The 22,201-nt window shown below is 28.5% G+C and overlaps 2 protein-coding genes across 2 annotated transcripts; one reads left to right on the forward strand and one right to left on the reverse strand.

Annotated features, from left to right (window-relative positions):
• Window positions 1–7,410: 7,410 nt before the first annotated feature.
• SDF2 (stromal cell-derived factor 2-like protein precursor) lies at window positions 7,411–11,197 on the forward strand. The gene is made up of 6 exons (XM_068628232.2): window positions 7,411–7,849; window positions 7,996–8,142; window positions 8,473–8,613; window positions 10,212–10,261; window positions 10,341–10,470; window positions 10,820–11,197. Exons 1-6 carry the CDS (start codon window positions 7,733–7,735, stop codon window positions 10,901–10,903), a joined length of 669 nt encoding a protein of 222 aa, XP_068484333.1. The 5' UTR covers window positions 7,411–7,732; the 3' UTR covers window positions 10,904–11,197.
• A 5,619-nt stretch (window positions 11,198–16,816) lies between these two features.
• On the reverse strand, window positions 16,817–18,997 carry LOC137821632 (U-box domain-containing protein 45). The gene is made up of 3 exons (XM_068626315.2): window positions 18,658–18,997; window positions 17,984–18,536; window positions 16,817–17,888 (listed from the first exon to the last, which is right to left on the reverse strand). The coding sequence occupies exons 2-3, from the start codon at window positions 18,523–18,525 to the stop codon at window positions 16,937–16,939; spliced, it is 1,494 nt and encodes a 497-aa protein (XP_068482416.2). The 5' UTR covers window positions 18,526–18,536; window positions 18,658–18,997; the 3' UTR covers window positions 16,817–16,936.
• Between the last annotated feature and the right edge of the window lie 3,204 nt (window positions 18,998–22,201).

The following is a 22,201-nucleotide window of genomic DNA, read 5'->3' on the forward strand; positions in this document are numbered from 1 at the left end:
TTCAAAATATATAGAAAATTTAAGTCTATTATAATATTTAAGTTTAATATTCAACAATATATAATAGTATTTCTTAAAAAAAACTTTTTTTAAATGTTAAATACTTTTTCAGCTTTTATCTTTAAGGACAAAAGATCAAAATACTTTTATATTACAAATTATTATAATTTAAAATAAAATACTCATCAATTCTAAATCAACTTTTGGCTAATTTTTCAATTTTTTTTATGTTGTTCATACATTTTTCAAATACGTTCAATTGATGGGTTTGTAATTCAAATAATATAATGTTAATACTGTTTTTCAAATAAATAAATAAAATATATTAAAAGAAAAAACATAAGTACAAAGTATCAATAAACAGCTTTTCTAGTGAATATGAATCTTATAGGTGTGTTTTTTTTGTTCGATATTAAGAATATTATAAAGTTTTTTTTTTATTCATAAGGAGATCACTTAAATTAATGGTATTGTTTTATTTATTTATAAAATTTGAATTAAAGTGCCTTATTTTATCTTTTGTATGAAACACAACTTTTTATTAAAACTATGTTAAGTGATATTAATTTTAAACATTCAGTTATTTAGATGGGTTTACTTGATTATGAATATCAATAATGAAAGTGAGAATAACAGCAAAAACAAATTATTCTTTATGTATTTTATGTTTCATGACTGTTGTTGTTGATATTTAAACTTTGAAGAGTATTAAAAAAAATACTAAATTAGTCATTAAAGTAGTTTATAGATGTGAGAAAGCATTTTTGTTATGTTTTATAACTATTATATGATGTTATATTAGAGAATATACTTTTTCCGAAGCTTTTTAAAAACAACAAGTTTATAAATAATATTTACTTATTTTTATCACCAAGATTATATATAATTTTGGTTTAACTCAATAAATTATATTAACTAACTCGAATTCAATTATTGTTTCAACTTACTAACTGCTTTTAAAATATCATTTATTTACTAAAAACATATTATTTATCACTAGTCTCGTCAAACTTTTAACATGTACCCTAACATCTTAAATGAATAATTAAAAAAATATAAAAAATAATTATAAAAAAATTACTATATTAATTAAATTATATATTATTTTAAAAATAAAAAATTATTAATATTTAAAATAATTTTTATTATTAATAAATAGTTTATATATTTGTATTACCAATTATTTTAAATTCTAAAGTTTATAACTAATTAAATATCAATTTATAAATTATTTTAAATATCAATATTTTTATTAATATTTAATTTAGTTAATATAATAATTAATTATTTTTTGTCTTTAAGATTAATTTTTATTTAATGAATATATCTCAAATATATAATTTTTCAATAACTTTTCACTATGAGATATTAGGAAAAAAAACATAGACTTGTTGTTAGTAAGATATTTTAACGTCTCAAACATCTTTTGTTATATTTATAAGCATCTTAAGAAATGTAATTAGCGTGCATTTATTTTTATTAACTAATTTAAAGTCTACAGATAAATAAATATATTTAATTAAGTTTCAACAATTTAAAAGTGTGAGTATCTTCGATTTACTTACTATTTTCAAATTGTTGTTCTGTTTAAAATTTATATATTTTACATTTGATAGTTAATGGTGTAACAATCTTCCATCATTATTCCTTATGTGTTTCATATAGTGAATGAAAAAATCACATAATTAAAATTTGAAATATATTATAAATTGAGTATTTTTAATTAATTTTTTATTATAAAATATTTTTTGTCGATTAATTTTGATGTCAAGTAAAATTATGTAATTGATTAATTTTATAATCTTAAACATAAGAGACAACAAACCAAAAACATATATGAAATTGAAATTATCTTTATAAGAATATATGAAATTTAAATTATGAAACTAGAGACAACACATTTTTCAGTGAATCTAAAATTTTTTGTTATTATTTATATATAGTCATGTTTAACATTAAAAACTAAATAAAATAGATTCTAAGATTTTTAAAACTAAAATTATCAATTAAATATAAAAATGATAAATAATATTTTAAAAATTACAGTGTCACAGCTAACGTTACATCTAAACAAATATAAATATATGATTGCATCATTTTTCAGTAAACATATTTTTCTTTACATAAAAGACTGTTTTTTCAGTAAACATATTTTTCTTTACATAAAAGACTGTTTTCACCTTCTTCCATGTACTTCCTCATTTAGTTTTCTTTACCACTTTAGATTAATGACTTTTACACCTTTATATAAAACATTTATCTATTTTGATCAAAGAGAGACCAAAAGTGCCAAATGGTTAATATTTATAAAATAATTATTTTAGTGTTCTTGATAAGAAAAAAAATAAATTTGGATCTTTAATAAAAGAAAAAAAGAACATGTGCTTGATGATGACAATTGTACACCAATATAAAAAAATAAGGATGAAATTATCTAAAAAAAATGAGAAGTCTCCAATAAAAAAATTTTAAAAAAAAGATATGAAAGAAGGGAATGAGGTTTTCCATACATTATTATTGAGTAAGAGAGAAGTGAAAATTTGTTGTGATAGAGAGGGAAGTCAAAACTTTTTTTTTTATAGAGAGAGAAAAGTGGGAAATTGTTAAGTTACATTTAATTTGTATATTATATAATTAAAAAAAAAAGTAAATAAAAAAAAAAGACAAGAACATTCAAGATAACAATGATATGATAAAAAAATATCTTATTATATATGTTTCTAAAATAAAATATTGATATAAGGATAAAACGAAAAAGTAAATGTATAAAAAAAAAGGTTACGAAGATAATTTTCTTTATATATAGGTATAAATGAGAAAAAAAAAATCATCTTATATTATATATTTATAAAATATAAAAAAATATTAATATAAAGATAAAATAAAGTAAATGTGTAAAAAAAAGCAATTATAAAAAATATTTTATATATATTATATATGTATAGATTATACAATTTTTTAAAAAATAGAATAATAAAATAAAATTCAAATCAACCACGTGGAGACACAACACGATTTCATTAAAATTTCATAACATTATATTTTTATTGTCATTGGAAGAATGTGAAATCAAATGATTACATTATTATAGTTAATAATAAGCAGTTAATTGAAAAATATAAATATTTTGAATTTTGGTTACTTAGATAAAATTATAATTTTATAAGGACTAAATTAAAAATACACAATGAAGTTTAAACTTAATCAAGTTTTTAATTTAATAAATTATACAACTTTGAACTTAATTAAGTCTTATTTAGTTTAACAAATTTTATATTAATAAAAAAAAAATTAATTCAAATAAAATTTTGAATTAGCATGATTTTTATATTAAATTAACACGAAACAAGTCCAATTCTATGACTGAAGATTTTTTAATACAAATTTAAATTAAACTAAATAAGAAAAATTAACTTATATTTTACTATTTAAATCATTATAATGGATGTGTGAGGATTTGAGGGAGTAGATGTGTGAGGAAAGTGTGAAGAAAGTGAGGGTGTTTGGATTGGGGTATGTTAGGGTGGATGTATGAGGAAAGTTTATGGGAGTTTGTGAGTGATGTGATGGTTACGATAATTTTTTTTTTTTTTAAAGGTATGAAATGTTACTTTACAGATTAACCCTTGTCTATTAAAAAATTTAATAATAAAATGAGTTGTTTTTGTTTAAAAATAAAAAACTTTCACACATTTCGTAAATTTAAAAATTATAATTAAAAAAATATATGTTAAATGTAAATATGTATAATATAAAAACTATAATTAGAAAATAAAAACATAACAAAAATAAAAATAAAAACAGAATTTCAAATAATTTTTTTAAATATTAAACATATACTATAAAATGTTTTTGTTATATATATTTTAAACATTGTACATTCAAATGAAGCATTGTGATACATTCAAATGATGGTAAATTTGGAAATAAGGGATGCTTACGTGACTTTCCTTCTACATCTCTTCATTTTGAGGGGAGATGATATTTATTGTTCACAAGTATATCATCTCCTTCACTTCCTTAGACATCCCTTAGGGTCTGTTTGCTTCAAGGGAAGTACTGTTCACCAGGACGGAAGTGCAGTGATATCCCCTATTTGGATCAAGTGATATACGCAGAAGTGTGAGGAAGGATATCCACATGAACAGTGAAAATCATATTCCTCTAATATGCAGAGATTGTTGTGGAAAAACACGTCAGCATTGGTGGTTTTCCCAATTTACCCCAGATTTTGTTTTGACATGCTAAAGTGAAGGCAAAAGAAAAATAAACAAGACAAGAAAACAAATAAAAAAATAAAGATAAAATCATATTACAAAACAAAAATATTAAGAATATTTATAATAAAAATATAATTATTAAATATAATTATAATAAAATATATAATCAATTATGAATAATATATAATTGATTATGTATATAATTTCTATAAATTATTTTTTAAATATTATTATTATTTTTATATTTATATTATTATTATTTAATTTTAAATAAATAAATATATTAATTAATTCTTTTTTTAAATATAAGAATAAATTTATAATCTTAATATTTTATTAATTAAAAAAATTAAAATTTCAATCATACTCGTCACATAATTTACAAACTTATTATATTTATGAAAATTTTCTATGTTCAAAGAATGATAAGAAATTCATGTTTTTTTCTAAATAATTATTCATCGGTATTGGAAATAATTAACAAAATTTTAATTAACTCAAATTCATAGAAAAATATTTCATATTTCATTATTCAAATATTTTTAAAGACAAGGATAAATTTGTAAACTTACATTTTACACTTTTAAAAATAATCAAAATTTTCTCACAACCATTCCATAAATCACAAATTCCCATAAACTTTCCTCACACATCCACTATAACATACTATAATCCAAACAACCTCACTTTCTTCACACTTTCCTCTTACATCCTCACACATCCACTCTTTCAAATCCTCACACATTCACTCTCCAATCCAAACACACCCTTAATCCAAACCATGGATATCCACTCACATCCTTCCTCTTCAACAGTACATCCATGGAAGCAAACAATGGGTTAGGGTCTCTTTGTATCCTATGATAGAAATACAATATTTTACTGTTTTAAATAAAACACAAAAAATAAGAGAATTATTATGCAAAACGAGAACGCTTTTTAAGCTCAAACTTTCGTTTTTCATAAGACATTTTCGAAGAAAGTTTTAAATATGTATATTTTTATAATTTTATTTTTTATTTTTTTCTATTTAAACTCAACTAATTTTTATTTAAAATAAAATTGAATAATTAAATTTAATATAATAATAATAAAAAATATTAAATGTTAAATATATTTATGTTATAAAAATATATAATAATTAATAATTATAATGATTAATAGTTATTATAAAATTATAATTATAAATAATAATAAATAAAAAATTTATAATAAAAAAAATATAATAATTATATTAATTATAAAAGAAAATAAAGATAAAATAAATAATATTATTTAATATAAAAATAAGTTTTTATTAAATATTTAAATATTTTTTATCAAATTTTATATATTTTGTATTTTTAAAAAAATTAATTGTAATATATTACCGAAAATAATATTTCAAAATCACTGAAAATATTATTTTAATTAAAATTAATTATAATTTATAGATAAATCAATCAAATTAATTTTTAATAATTTTTAAATAGAAGGATAATTTTGTAAACTTATATTTTTATCAATTAAAAAAATATGATTTTAATTATATCCATTACATCACTCACTGTTCTCGAACGGGTTTGGGTCTAGAGAACTATTGCTTCAGTTTTCACCCTCGGTCGGTCTACGATGCTCCAAGTTCCCTGCTACACCTTTCCTTCTCTCGGTCGGCTAGCTCCATAAGCGGGGGAGGTATCTGCAAAAGACACTTCAACACTCAAGTCAATCAGGGTCTTAGTGCTCAGGTGTCAGAGTACTGTAGATGGTGACATACCTTTCTACTTGAAATGCATGGTATTTATATTACATTAATGGGCCTTCATTGGTGGGTTAAATTATGGAATTGACCCGTGTTTAGGGTTGTGCTAAACAACCCTTAACCACGGGTTAATTCTGCTGACTTGGTCAACCCTTGACTCAACATTAAAGGTCAATCGATCACGTGTTGTCACGTGACCTTCTCGCAATGGTTTGGACGGTGATTTGGTCTGAGTGTTGGCCGACTCATTGAGTCGTCAGGTCACACCAGTACACTCTCAAACTTTCAGAAACTTTTCCTACAATTTATACTCTATTTACATTAATCCAAACAACCTCACTTTTTTTTTTTTATAAATCATCTCAAATCCACTATCTCAAATTCACTCTCTAATCCCCAATTAAAGCATTAATGACATGTCGTGTTCAATGATAGCTTTATACATATTGAGATTTAAGTTTGGTTATTGATTACGCATGATTTAATGTTATTTTTTCATTATAAATTTTTAATATGGAGTACAAACTTTTTCCATTTAAAGTACTATTTAGACAACAATGCAATTATTGAAGAACTAAAATACGTTTGAAATGTTTTATATTCCATTTTTTTAGACGTATAAAGTATAAAAGTGTAAAAAACGAAAATTTCAAAATATAGTTTGAGGCATATACCATTTTCTAAAAATAATTTATGTTTTTTTTATAGCTAAATTAAACTAAATAGATAATAAAACATGTAATAAAAGCAACTAAAAACGCGTCAAGAGAGACACAAAAGACGTAGCATAAGAAAAAAAGGTATTTCTTACTGCACCCCTACAAATTTCTTCTTCCATTCCATATTTTTTTTAAAATACTGTTTTGCCCCTTTTAAAAATAATTTCCAAATTACTCTTTCAAAAATGTTTCTAAAGCATATTTTCTGGAACACATTTTATAATTTGTATATTGACTCAATTTTGGAAAAAAATTGTATTTCTTAAAGCACCTCCTCAAATTTCTTCTCCCATTCCATATTTTTGGAAAATACTGTTTTGCCCCTTTTAAAATTAATTTCCAAATTACTCTTTCAAAAATGTTTCTGAAGCATATTTTCTGAATTTTTTTTATAATTTTTGGATTTAATGTAGAAGTAAAAAAATGTGTTTTGAAAAAAAAAAGGAATAATTTGTTGTCTTCTATTCTATCTAAAATTACTCAAACCTGTTAAAGATAATTTGGATATTTTGAAGAATGTAGGGATCTTTTCTTTCTAGGGGTGCAGGAAGAAACAAGAAAATGTAGGTGCGAAAAGCAACCGAAATGTGAAAGGGCCCAAACATTGCCCAAGTGTATCCGCGGAGAGAATTTGAACCAGTAATAAGCATCCACGTCATGCAAAGAGCCACGTGTTGAGTGTAGATTGGGCGAGAGAGTGTAGAGTAACGTGTCTCCAAGATTCCAGCGTGGAAGAAAAAGTAAACTTGCGTGTCGTTCCCGGTGCGTGTGGTCATTGCAGCAAGAGCATTTAGAAAGCAAAGGAACGTTGGTTCATTTGGCAGGGACGTGAATGCGTTTTTCCCCTCTCTTCCGATCTGGATAGTAAATCGGGTCGAACCGTGGCTTCCTCTGGGTCGCAGAACCTCTCTCGAAGAAAGGCTTCTTCTTCGTCATCGTCTCAGCAACAAACTTCCGGGTCGACCCGGATCGTTTACCGGGAGTCGCGGAGCACCTCCGAATCCGATTTCCCGATCTGGCAGCAGAACTGGTTCATCGCATTACTCTTCGTCATGGCTCTCGGATTCTTCGCCCTCGCTCTCTTCCTCTTCCTCACTCTCGACTCTGACGTTGCTTCTTCTTCCACTGCTTCTGCCTCTGCCTCCGCGGCTTCCTCCGAAGGCGTCGAGGTTTCATTCTCTCTTTTCGTTTTACGTTTCTTCGTCGCCAAGAGTTAGCGATCTTCAATGATTTATTTTCCGATGCAAAATTTCGATAACTAACAATAAATGACGATTAATAAATAATTTCTCGCTGATTGACGTTAGTTGTGCAGGTTGAGGTTACCTATGGCACGGTGCTAAAGCTTATGCACGAGAAAACCAAATTTCGGTTGCATTCTCATGACGTGCCCTACGGTTCTGGAAGTGGACAACAATCGGTTACTGGTTTCCCCAGTGTTGACGATTCCAATAGTTATTGGGTAACTTTCTTGTTCATATGTTTTTTCTTACATGAATTGTGTTCTGTGAAGAAAAAAAACCTAAGGTTATGTTTTTGTAACGACTTGAGTGCCATGATTGCTGCATTACCATGGAGATTTGAGTTTAGTTTTGACTTTTAATAGTTAGGTTAGGAATTACCCTAAATGTGACTTTTAAAGTAACCATTACAATGTAAACAATTTTTTTATTGTGTGATAATTTATGACTAGATGACAGTGTTGATCGGTGTCTTACGATTAAATTTTATAAATTTTGCTCGGTAGGCTTTGGTTTTTGTATTCACTTTAGATATGTGCATTGTTTTGTAGGTTGTTAGACCTCAGCCAGGAACTAATGCCAAACAAGGTGATGCCATTAAAACTGGTACCATCATTAGATTGCAGCACATGAGGACAAGGAAGTGGCTGCACAGCCATTTGCATGCATCCCCTATATCCGGCAATCTCGAGGTGAGTTCATTTTTCTTCAGTTGTTGCCTATCTGTACATGCTTTAGAATTTGTTGATGCTTGCTGTAAGTATGTTAATATTGTATTGTAAGCTACATTTTCTACCTTTGTTTGTATGATTGATTACAAAGACTTGCTATGAGTATCGCACGTGGCACCTCCTCTTGCACTTGTGTACAGTTTTTTAGTTAGATCTTAGATTGGAGTATTGTCTCCAAATATTGTTTCATATCTGCTTCAACTCGCCAGGTATTAAGTCCCTCATCTACGCAAAAGGCTGGCAAGGGTTACCTCGCGAGTCATTTAATTTTGGTTCACCACTTTAGTTGCTCAAAGACTTTGAGGACAGATCCCAGATCCCATTTAAAAAGTTCATTTTTTTAAGGACAAAAAACTTTAAAGAACTAATGTGGGGAGTCATAGAACCTTGAAGGACTAAATTGAGAGTTGTTTTTTTTTTCCCTCCGGGGAAGTATGTGATATTTTAAATAAACGGTGAATGATATTATCATACTTTGGAAGATATGTAAGGATTTTTTTGTATTACAATTTACACATTTACTGTTAATGTACACAGTCAATGGCCTCCTTGTCCTCCTCCATCACTATCTGTAAAACAAACTGTAATGTATTAACCATAACCCCTTGACTAAATCAAACTTGAATTTTTGAATAGTTTTTTCCCAAAATTAATTGCTCTTTAGTCCCTAGTTCTCTATGATCACGTGTGCACTATGTATCTTCCTAGCGGAGTCCTTTTCATCTTTAATTTTAATGTTATTTTCCCCATAGCTTTCAGTAAACCCATCACTTTTCATTTTACTGCTCGTCTGTTAATTTGAGCATCATCTGCTGTGCATTCATTTTTAATATTCTTTTAATTTTCCAACTTTATTTCCAAACATGCATGAATAACACGACTAAAATCTGATTAAATAGTTATTGGAATATGTGTCTGCGCTTGAGGAACTAATGTTAGACCGATTTATCGTGAAAGACATTCTATTCGATTTTATACCCCATAATAAATCTATCATTTCTTCTATTCTCGCTAATTTATATTTAGTACCATTCCAGTGATTTATATAATATAAAGACCGATTGTGTGTAAAGATTCTCTTGACATTTCCGTCTTAATTTATTTGTTTTTGGCCTCAACTGGTATAATAGCTCTCCAAACTTGTCTTTTGTATTGAGCTACCAAAGGTAAATGGAAATGACTTACTGTACTCCTTGATGTAACTGTTATTCATTTTTTGTAAGAAAAAACTGCTATTAATTATCCCAATTTCTTCAATTAATCTACCCATATGTAGCTGAACTTATCATTAGGGATAAGTTCCGGTACTATAAATCTACATTCATGCAATTAATTACTACTATAAGCTGTCTCATTGTATCTCTGTCTCCTTCTATAGACTAATGCAAGAAATATTGACACTAAAATTCTTGAACTATCAAACATTATATAGGGCATTTTTTAAAATATCTCTTTTATTATCCTTCTACATACTTTGCATTCTGCCTGTTATGAAATATAACCTATTTTGGACTCTGCCTGTTATGAAATATCTGACTATAACTTCGAATTAAAAATAGGTGAGTTGTTTTGGAGGAGAATCTGACTCTGACACTGGGGACTATTGGAGGTGAGACCTTTTTTTCCTCAATGGATATTTATATCTCAATATTCTTGAAGGTGCTTTATGTAGGTTTCATTGTCCACAGGCTTTCAATAGAGGGAAATGGGAAGACTTGGAAGCAGGATCAGAAGATTCGCCTTCAGCATATTGACACTGGAGGCTATCTACATAGTCACGATAAGAAATACAGCCGAATTGCTGGGGGACAGCAGGAGGTGAGAAATCGCCTGGAACATGAAAATCTTCTATTCTCCTTTCAACAATATTTTATAATACTACAGATGTGCCAATTATATTTTTCGATGCTTACTGCTTTCAGCATGTTTTTCATTTGGATACCGAATCTCATATTTTAATTTTACTTGCATGGGTTTAGAGTGCATCAACAAAATCAGTAAAAGTATTTTGTCGGTGACTTTGTCACTTAGCTATAGTTTTTAGGTTTGCTTTGCCTTTAGACAGTACAGTGGATAATGGATGATGATGGTACATCGTACATGTGATCAATTTTGATAGTGATCCTATTTTATTTTTTAAGTAACTAAAATTTTGGAATTATATCAGGTTTGTGGTGTTCGTGAAAAGCGTGCTGACAATATCTGGTTGGCAGCCGAAGGTGTCTACCTTCCTGTCACTGAAAGCAAATGAGTTGATTGGTGTCAATACCTTTTACAAACGGCTGGCACTGATTCTGAATTCTGATAGCATATGCAGAGATATACGCGAGTATGTAGGATGAGATAACGGTAGTAATATTTTTCATAGGTACACTTTGTTGTTATGTAGAAAGTCATGCCCCTTTCTCCTCCCAAGAAACACTATGTGTTCGATGTTTTGTAAGGCAGTATTCTAATCGGTCATTCCTCTGATAAGACTATGAAGGACAAAGTGTGGCTATGAATCTATTTTTCAATTGATTTAGACGGTTAATTATACGGATAACAAGGGCCTTTAAGGATGCGTTTTTCTTTTTTTATAACGAAAGATCAAATACTAGGTGTGTACAATATTTGAATCCTTAGTGAATGGATATTTTCCTGAAAACAAAAAATAAGTTTAATTGTAATTTTGATCTATGTTAGATCATGTGAAATTTTGGTTCTTCTCGATTCTGAGTTTTTTGGCTGAACAAGAGGCGCAGTCAGCCCAAAAACAAACTCCAACTAAAGGCATGTGGATGGAACTCGGGAGTGTTTATAGAGTTGAACTTTTTTAATATAAATAAATTTTTCTGTTCTGTACTTTTTCCCATCTCAACTCTCCAATTTTGTTCTTATGCAAATATCTAGAAGTTTATGATAAGATTTAACATATACACCGATTTTAAATTTTGAATAAGAAATTTAATGAAAGTTTGATCAAATTTGAAGGATAGTATGAAGATAGATTAACTAGTGAAAATGGGGAAAATGATAATTTTTATTTTGATGATCTTTTTTTTTTGTTGGTGAGTTTTGAGTAAATGAAGATTTAAAATAATTTAATAGGTTTGATTTGTCTAAATTTCGTATAAAATAACGATACGAAACTTTTGGACTGGTATTAAATTTCCTTGAATATGAATTATACGCAATTCAAATCAAAGTGATAAAAATGTAGAAAAATGTAAGTAAAACACTTATTGTACTTATTGAAATTAAAATAAAAAATAAAACAAATTATAAGTGTTATTTTAGCTTAAGTTTAAATATGTTGTAAATTTGATAATTTTTAATTAATTTTTTATTAAATATTTTTATTCTTATTAAAAAAATTATATTTTATTTATCTTTACGTATAAGAAAATATATCTTTACGTATAAGAAAATATTAAGTTTTGTGATTAATATAAATGAATTAGACTGGAAATTGGAAAGCAAGACAACCTAGTTATCAAATGAAAATAATAAATGTTACTTGTAATTTTACATCAATAATATTATTTTGTTTGTTCCTTCTTCTTATTTAATTATCTTTACTTATAAGAAAATATTAAATTTTGTGATTAATATAAAATAATATTATTGATGTAAAATAACAAGTGGTTTTTATTGTTTTCATGTTTGATAATGAGGTTATCATGTTTCCTAATTTTCACGTCATTACCTACAACAATCAAGTGTTTGTTTTTGTTATCGTCATCTATGCGAAGACAATAATTTTTTGTTATTAACATGATTTTGGTGAAAACTAGTTATTTATCATTTTACAATAACCATAATATTATTTTATATTAATCATCAAATTTCATATGGTTTAATAGGTGAAGATAAGTAAGTAAGATGACCGAATAAGATAACATCCATGTGCTCAATTAACAATAGTGACTCATTAAAAAAAATCTATTTTTTTATTAAATAAAAATAATAAAGATTCAATTAAAAACATAAAAAATTATAAGATATTTAAAATTGAATTAAGTCATGTAATTAATGACATTTTCTTATAAAACAAATTTTAATAATTTCAAATAATAAAAAATGTGTCTAAAAAGTACTTTAAATATTAAGTTCTATAATAACTATTTTAGAAAACATGTTTAACATGAAAAACATATTTTTCCTAGTTTTATTTGGCTGAGAGGAAAATATCTCATTAGAGCCAAAGGCAGAGCATCCAATGGTCCTCTTCATTCTTTATGACACAAAATAAAGTTTGGCTTTAGGTATTGTGCAAGTCCTTGGTAGAAAAGGAATTCACTTTATAGTCTTTTAAAAATTGATATTGGGCTATCCAATAACTTATGCAAAATTCCTACCCTAAATGTTCATTACTTTATTATCATGTCATGATTTACCCTAATGTGGCCATCCAGGTTTACAAGAATGTCATAAGTTTAGGGTCCAAGATTGTTGAGAAAAAAATCTTGAATACCATATATGCAATTTGGAATTATTTACCAATCAAATCATATATTCATTGTTTGTTACTTTGTAAAATGAAATACATTTTATCATAATTATACACATTTATATATTATCACTAAAAAAAATAAGAAATAAAAACCAATTTTTAGAGACAAAAAATAATTAGTTGCTATAGTAACTAAATTAAATATTGTTTTAGAGATTAAAAAAATTTTGATTTTTAAATTAATTTATATTATTGTTAAATGGTTTTTAAATTGATGTCTAATTAGCAACCAAGGTTTTTGCTATTAATTATTTAGATTCTAAATTTGGCAGAAAAATTTTGGTTACTAATTAGATACTAATTTAGAAACAACCATTTAACAATAATATAAACTAATTTATAATTTTTTTTTAATTTTTAAAATTGTCTCTAATTTAATTACTGTAGCAATTAATTATTTTTTTTCTCTAAAATTGTTTTTAGTGTATCTCATCTTAGTTGATGTGAGAGATTCAAGATCCTTTCACTTTCTTACCTCTTTCAACTTTAGTTTTTCCCTCACTTGATTCTATAATATGATGTTTCATTCTTTTTTTTCTCCAATCCTTTTCCCTGAACAAAGGTGGGCACAGCTCATAGAAGTGTACAATCATGGTTATCCATTTCCAGTATAAAAGAAATTAAAGAAGAAGAAAAAAAAGCAGAAGTTCCACTACAGAACTTGTGCATCATATATGATAAAGGTGGTGCATGTGCATGTGGTCACGTACTATGTGGGAAGTACAATTGAAACCTCCTATGGTAACACTTTTTCTACCTTTTCTTTCTTATTACTTTTCAATCCACATGCAGATACTAACATTCACTCAAAATAATGAACATTTCTACTAATTCATGCTGCTAAGCACCTTTGTAAAACACGAATTTGCTGTTTTAATTGTATCACCAATCCAAAATATAGAAACCATAGTCATGTCCAACAAAATTAGCAACACCATATCACACAAGTTTTTTTCTCTTTTGGACAATTTCTTTTTTTATATATAAAAAGAAAAATTAAAATTACTTTCTGTTTTTTTTTTTATATAATTGTTCCAATATCAAATCATTATTAGAGTACATTCGAGTATTATTTATTTTGATACTCAAAGTTTTTTCGGATTTTATTTTTAAAAAATATTTAAGTTAAGAAAAAAATGTGTATTTAAAATGTTATTGATCTCGATTCATACTAAAACAATGTGAAAACGTTACGCAACATCATCAATAATAATAATATTATTATTATATTACTAATGGAAACACAAATATTATTATTATATTACTAATGGAAACACAAACACAATTGTGTTTGTGTATCTACATTTTTTTTTTTATTAAATTTTTACAATAATATCAATGTAACATATATAAATGAATATTTTTTTTGAAATTTTCAAAATTGAAAAGAAAAAAATAGAAGGTGATTAAAAGTGGAGGTTATTTTATTTTATATGTGAAATTTGGTGTGTAGTGAAAATGTGTGAAAATATGTTCTTTTTGTTGTTTTAAAATGAAAAATTAAAAGGAAAACGAGGGGAATTATATATATATATATATATATATATATATATATATATAAACATAATTACTATATCTAAACATAATTATTAAATTCATATTTTTGAAGCTCAACACTTGGGTGTGCAATAGAAAGGTATAGGAAAGTGTGAGCATAAATGCAATCTATGAAGGTTTGAGTTTGACTATATTACATTTAATAATGAAGGAGTGAGTACCAAGCACACGCTCTCATGTCTATCATTATTCTACAAAAGTCCCCTTCATCATTCTAATTCTATATTCTTCAAGAAATTCATGTAATAATAATTTATCGATTTTCACAAGTTTAAGTAAGTTTGAAAACAATGTAGGGAATTAATTTTAAAAGGCTAAAAAGGTGAAAATGTTATTAGATTTGTTTTGACTAAATTAAATGTACTTCAAATTATATTGGATTTTAATTAATGTACATGAATAGGAGATAACTCTTTCCAAAAAAAAAAAAAACTCAATTTTTTTTAATTATTGTTATAACTTATTTTTTTATTGCTAATTATATATATATGGAATCTTCTCCTTTGGGAAACTTCAATTGTTTTGACTATCATTAACTACAAGTAAATGCTGATTTATAATTTTAGGTTTGAATTGAAATAAGCCTAAATATTAATTTTAAAATATCTATCTAATTTAGTACCTAATTATGTAAGATACAAGACTGGTTTCTGAAAATTATTGTTTGTTAAAAAAAATATGGTTCTTAGTTTAGTATTGAATTTGTGTTTGAAATTATAACTAACTAAGAAAGTGGTTTTATTGTACTTTTTATACAATTAAAAATTAAAATCAAAATTTTATTTAAAAAAAGTTGGAAACATTTTCCATATTTAAGAGTTTAATGGAATATCTATCCAATTAGTTTATTGAAAACAGTTAGTTATATACACATTGATTTTATTATTAGAGTTAAATTAAACTTAAACTCGTGATTAAAATTATCAGAATTTGTATTATAAATTGTTATGAAATCTATAGAATCATTGTTATCAAATCAGTGCTAGAGTATATCACCAATCTCCAAAATCTAAGTTTTTTTAAACCTGAATTAAATCCAAATACAAATTACAGTGCAATTGGGTTACATAAAAAGAATTGAGTATGAATCGGTATGTCAATATATACTTCTTCATCCCTCAATTCATTTATGCATTTTTTAAGAAAAAAATAAAAAAATCGTGACGAATCACCGACCGAAGTAGAAAATAGATGATTAACCCTAATGATTTATTAGTAGCACTAAAAATTGGTGGTCACATCATTGCGTGGATGCAAATTCTAGACTTTCTTGCAATAAAACTAGAAAACACTGCACCTCAAATAATAGAAGCACACTTTTGGAACCTCGGGCTCAGAGCAGGCTAAAATTTGAAGAAAGTCAATGAAAAGGGGCCCTCTTTGTAAACAAAAATGGTTAATGTAATTAATTTTTATGTTGAAAATAGTTGAGAATATAATATTTTCACTGAAATTCAACAAAATTAAAGAAGTGGGCAGAAGATAACATAACATTATTTCATATGACTGTAGACCCGACACTGATACCAAGTAAGGTAACACGTAGTACTACGTAGTGCCGAGAAAATGCAACAGGTCCCTCTTCTATCATTTCAAACAAATTCAATGAATCATTTATTTACATTACAGTGAACAATGTCATGTGACAGTAAACGGATTGTCTGTTATTAATGAATTTTTTATCTGACAAAATTTATGGCTTTAGCAGTCAAAATCTCACTGCGAATGTTTAACAAATGGTGTTCGTCTCTGCTAATCCAGAGATTCCCGAAAGTCGTACATGTGAAATTTGCAAACAAAGGGAGGAAAGATTCTCAAACAGAAATTGGCAGTGAGCAGAACCCTTATCTATGTTATAGACGAAAATGGCCTTCACCCCCATCCATTTTATTAACTACAATTAGAACAACAAAAACAAATAGCGGATGCAGGGAGGTTCTTATAGAGGTTGTATTCTTAAAGCAACCCTGAGATTTTCCATTTTTTTCTGTCATTCCACTGATGGGGAAGGCCAAAAAAATTACACTAAAACCACCATCTAAAGCAAATCCAAAGAAACAGAATATATCCTTAGCAGACACCCAAAAAACAATAGAACCAAAAGCTACACAATTGAAGTGGAAATTTATGTTATTAGAGTATGTAATCTACTATTTTATAAGTGCTAGGAAATAGCTACAAGACCAAAAAACTCCACGAAACTACAATGTGAAATGTTTTATTCATTGTTCTTCAAAATGGGAGGCTCTTTGAAGTGGAACTCGAAGTGAGTGAAGCAATTTGGGCAGATGGAACGAAATCCTGACGCAAGTTGGCCCTCTTCACGATTTTAATCATGTTATTCTGCAGACTCTGCTGCACTAACTGTTTCACCGCTTTCTTTTCCTCACTCATCACCATTCCATCTTCCTCCTCCACCAAGGACCCTTTTCCTCGTCCTCCACCACCACCCTCGGATGAAGAAGAGCCACCACAAATAGGAGCAGAGACACCCAAATTCAAGTTTGCAGCGTAGCTCCTAGAGACCTGTTTCCCTTTATCCACCCTCAAACACTCCAATATTCTGGAGGCCCTCTTCTGAGCTAACGTGGTTCCGACAAGCGTCAACTCAAGCAGCGACGACACAACCCCTGCCTCGATCATGGCCAGCCTGTCCCCGTATGTTCTGTGTGCCATAATCATCAGCACATACGACGCCTTCTCTTGGCACTCCGGCGAGTCCGTCCAACTCAACACATCCACCAGAATCGGAATCGCGTCCCTCACACCACTGATCGCTTTTCTTCCCTCTGGAGTCGACACTAAATTGCTCAGAATCGCCAGACTCCTCTCGCTCACTTCCATGTCCCCCATCGCGCTCACTAAAAACCAAACCAAATCAGTCTCCAAAACCACCGAAACGTTGCTCTGACAGATCGAAAGATTGTACAAAGCGCGCAGAGCATCTTGCTTCACTTGCGACTGGGATTCTGATACGGTTTTAGTGGCGTCTAAATTTTTCAGGGTGCTAACCAGGAACGGTATTGCACCGGAGGATCCAATTATCGGTTTATTCGAATCCAAAGCACTCAATCCAAGGAAATTCGCAACAATCGCTTCGGCCACCGACGAATCCGAATCACTCGACTCAACTAGCTTCAGCATCTTGTGTACAGTGCCTATTTTCACTATAGCCGCTTTGTTTCTGAAATAATTAAATTAACATCATATTTCATATACATAGAAGATTTGAGTAAAAACAACAGACGATTGATTTGAATGGAAATGCAAATTACTCACGCATCGTTGCCGATTCCGAGATTGAGCAAAGCATAGAGCGAAGCGATTTGCGAATTAGCGTCTTCCGAATCGAGCATTCCGACGAGAGGGGGAATTGCTCCTAGCATTGCGAGATTCGCTCTCGCTTCGGAATCTTCCTTGGCTAGCGACCTCACTCTCGCCGCCGCGATTCTCCGCATCGTGAGGTCTTCTTCGCGCAACTCCTTCACCACTCGCTTCAGCTCCGCCAATGCCTCCTCCTTCCTCTCCGCCTCCGCCTCCGTTTTCATCTCCGCCGCGTTCAGCAGATCCGACAGCTTCTCCGACCTCTTCTCCGACCTCTCCTCCTTCTCTGCATGGCTAGCCTCCGAGCTAAAGTCGCCAACGTCTCCATCCTCGCTGCCACGCTGGCGATACCGGTAGCGAGAGGTGCCGCCGCAGCTGACGGCGTCGAAGATCAAGCGGCGGAGCACGCGGAAGTGGCTGCCAGCGGTGGCATTTTTTGCCGTGTGTCGGTGGTCGAGAGCGATGGATCCGACGTTATTCCGGTGACACTTTGCCATTCTCCGGCGACCTACATTGCAGACACAGAGAGAGATAAGAATGAAGAATCCCTCATTTTTTTAATTTTAATTTTTAGGCTTTTTGTTTTCTGTTTCTCTCGTTTTGAGTGTGTAAGTGAGAGAGAACAGTACCTTCTGGTGCACGTTGTTGCGTCCCTTTGACTGCTTTTATAGTTGTGAATTGTGACGATGCTGGAAGGAGCGCCAAAACTAGATAGTGTTGTTAGACAATGGCTTTCAACGTTGTTGCCCTGTTTCAAAATCATTCATTTTCGCATTCATGGAATCATAAAGAACCCCATAATCACTTCAGACAAAGAAACTACAAAATCGGAGACCCATTCCCCCTTATATTTTCTCTCTTCACCTTCTTTGCCTTTTGTCTTTTCTCTTCTTTTTCTTCTATTCTCTCTATCAATTATTTCTCTTCCAATAATTACCCACACATTAACATTTTTTCTATTATGTTTCTTACAATACTTTTCTTTTTGTTATTATAACCAATTGGTTGCACTATCTAGACACTATGTTTAGTATGTAAGTTTAAAATTTGTCCCATTTATTATCTTTATTTAAATAGATAATTGTGTTTGTAATTTTGTAGGTTGTAATTGACGATCAAACCACTTTTAATCTTGTATTGTTTATTTTTCTACAGATGATTCGTGATTGTGTGTTGTTTCTGCTGTGTATTTTTTTTTCATCAAGTGGTATCAACACTATAGATCCGATCCGCAGAAATTAATCGAAGACCTGAAAATTATAATTGTTGTAACCTATCAAAGTTAGAATTCGCAAAAACCACAATGTTCCAACCTAGGTTTCGCAGGCGGCAACGCTTTCTATAACTCTTTTACTTTTCATCTAACACTTACTATGCCTTTCTTCCAGGAACAAAATCTTCAATCTTCAGCAACTTTAGAGCTGCTCTTAATTAGGACAGGTTTGGTTCATTTCTAAAACTCCTTATTCCCACAGTAGCATGCATATCTTCTAAAATAACATTTCATTTAGCATGGTATTAATTTGAATATAGAGATAGTTTCTTACAATTTAATTTTGATTATGGTGAAAAAGAAGAAAAAGACAAAGGGGTAGTTGAATGAATTATTTTATAACCCATTTTAGAAGGTGTGTTAAACAAAGAATGTGTTTGATTGAGCACAGTGTTACTGATTGCCAGCTAATGATGTGAATGAAGGTTAGTGTGCGTGTCAGACCTGAATTTGATTGAAGGATGCAACGGTGTTAGGTTACATGTGTGACTGTTCTGTATAAAATACAGCAAAATATCTCCAAATGTGGCACTATTCAAAAACAACTACACATATTTTCTCTAGCATGTAAGAGTGGTTTATCATTTACAGATCTTCATGCATTCATTTATGTTATGTCTGATCAAATTATCTAAATTCTCACTCGTGCAAGTTCACGACCACAATTTCTTCAATTTAGTATCAATTCATCACTTATAACCCTGTATTGGATGTTAAAACATACACTTACTTTAATTTATTTTTTTCATCTCGAGGAAAACAAAGTCAAAGAAAAGAATAAAGCAAGAACACCCTAAGAATGATTTGATCACCTCTAAATCTTCATCTTAGTTACATAACAATAACAATTAAGTCCAAACTCAAAAATCTCTACACACAACAATCTCTGAGTATGCACAATCTTTTTTAGAAAAAAATGTTGGAAATTGAAGAAAGAAGGAAAATAAAAAAGCTTGACCAAGACAAAACTCACTATTTATGATTTAGAGTATGTCTTGGCTAGCTTGTAGGTTTAAAATAAAGAAGAAAAAAAAAAGATAATTTTAATTATACGAAGAAGAAAAATGAAATAAATGTGCTATAACTTTAACTTAACCATACAACACCGAGTGAGATATAAGGTGAGTTTGTATAATTTTATATATTATAAATTGTCTTGTGTGAAACTAGATATTTATAAGTGGTCAGATAGTGGTTCGTTAGCTGTCCCAATAATAGATAACATGATACGTCCAATAAACTCTTATTAAAATAAACTCTAAATGATTACGATATCATCTTAAGAATTTATATTTAAGTTTAACTAAATGTTACAAAATCAATTTGTAAAATAAAATTTGTTGATCTATATTTAATTCACGTGAAATCTCTTACATAATTTATGAAAAATAAAAAGTAAAAATTGAAATTTAAACCTAACATACTTACTAAACTCGCTTGCTTTTATTTCTACCATAATCCACAAAAGGCAAACTCCAACTTGTTTTTAATAAATATATTACCCATATTTACTAATTTTATCCGAAATAAAACATAATTATCACACTTCATCCAAATCTAAAACTAAAACACCTACATCACATATTACCTTACATCATTAATCAAATAAATTAGAGTTTGAATGTAAATTAAATTTAATCACTGCTTTTTAATTCGTCTCGTATTTATATTAAAACACAAAGGAAATCCTTACAAATTTATATTATGAGTTATTAGCGTGTGATAAAAAATATTAGTAATAAAATCAGTGATGCAATCTTTTGAATAAATTAATTATTATTGTTCATAATTTAATTATAGAACACAATTTTTTTAAAGTTTCACTTCCATTTTCGATTTCAAATCGAATAAGTAACAACAACAAAAAAACTAATCAACAACTGGTATTTTCTTTGCCAGTGACTTACTAAGAAGAACAGTGAAACTATCAATTGGATTCCTAAACAATGTCACAATTTTTTTTATATTTTTTAAATTTTAATCAATAATAGAAAATATGTTAAAAATAATATTTTTCTGTGTTTTTTTTAATCTTTTTTTGTCTTCTTTTAGTTTATTTATTTATATATTTAAAGATACATGCATCATTAATTATTTCTGACTTATACTTTTCACTTAACCTTGATGTATAAATAAAAAACTTCAAAACTATTTTACTTAGATAAAGAAATTTATATTTATTAATTTTATCTAAAACTTAAAAAAAACACTTGGAAATGGGATATAAATAACAGTGATATCCAATCCTTTTAACAACCACGGTATTATTAACATGATTGAAGAGCCATCCATCACAATAATTCAAAAGTTCAAAAGGAGAATGAGTGACACAGATTAATGGATAATATTATTTATATGTCACGTGTATCTTTTAGTTGCATTGACAGTACATTACTAAAAAGAGTTAATTATTTTTTATTGTTAAGTAGGATGACTAATATTTAAATTTTATTACAAAAATAAAGCTTTTTAATAATGTTTATTAAGTTGATTATGGTTTTGGAAAGGTTCTAATAGTTCAAACATGATTAAAGCTTTGATGTTTATTTTTTGGTGTTGGAAAGGTTCTAATTAGTTCAAACATGATTAAAACTTTGTTTTGATGAGGGTGAAAGTGAAAACAAGAAGGAAATAATGGGAAAGAGAGTAAAAAATTAGATTGTTTGGATGTAGAAAATGAGCTATGTTATGATTGATGTGATTAAAATGTAAAAAAACTATATTATTTCTTAATTGACCAAAATACTCCTATCATAAAATCATAAAATTAAGAATAATTTTAATTAGAATATAGATAAATATTTACATTAACCTACTTTGCAAACTTATTTAATACAAACAAGTCCATATAATCGATTATGCTTGAATGCATAATCGATTAAGATTTACATGCTAATTTA

This window comes from Phaseolus vulgaris, chromosome 9 (assembly GCF_051622355.1).
Source record: "Phaseolus vulgaris cultivar YP4 chromosome 9, ASM5162235v1, whole genome shotgun sequence".
Taxonomy (NCBI): Eukaryota; Viridiplantae; Streptophyta; class Magnoliopsida; order Fabales; family Fabaceae; genus Phaseolus; species Phaseolus vulgaris.

What these genes read in the sequence shown, in the direction of transcription:
- LOC137821632 (XM_068626315.2), bottom strand. Translation starts at nt 18,525, where the DNA reads ATGGCAAAGTGTCACCGGAATAACGTCGGATCCATCGCTCTCGACCAC. An exon ending in CTCGGAATCGGCAACGATGC is followed by an intron (nt 17,889 to 17,983) that starts GTGAGTAATTTG and finishes TAATTATTTCAG; the next exon opens with AAACAAAGCGGCTATAGTGA.
- SDF2 (XM_068628232.2), top strand. Translation starts at nt 7,733, where the DNA reads ATGGCTCTCGGATTCTTCGCCCTCGCTCTCTTCCTCTTCCTCACTCTC. An exon ending in ACGATTCCAATAGTTATTGG is followed by an intron (nt 8,143 to 8,472) that starts GTAACTTTCTTG and finishes ATTGTTTTGTAG; the next exon opens with GTTGTTAGACCTCAGCCAGG. An exon ending in CTATATCCGGCAATCTCGAG is followed by an intron (nt 8,614 to 10,211) that starts GTGAGTTCATTT and finishes AATTAAAAATAG; the next exon opens with GTGAGTTGTTTTGGAGGAGA.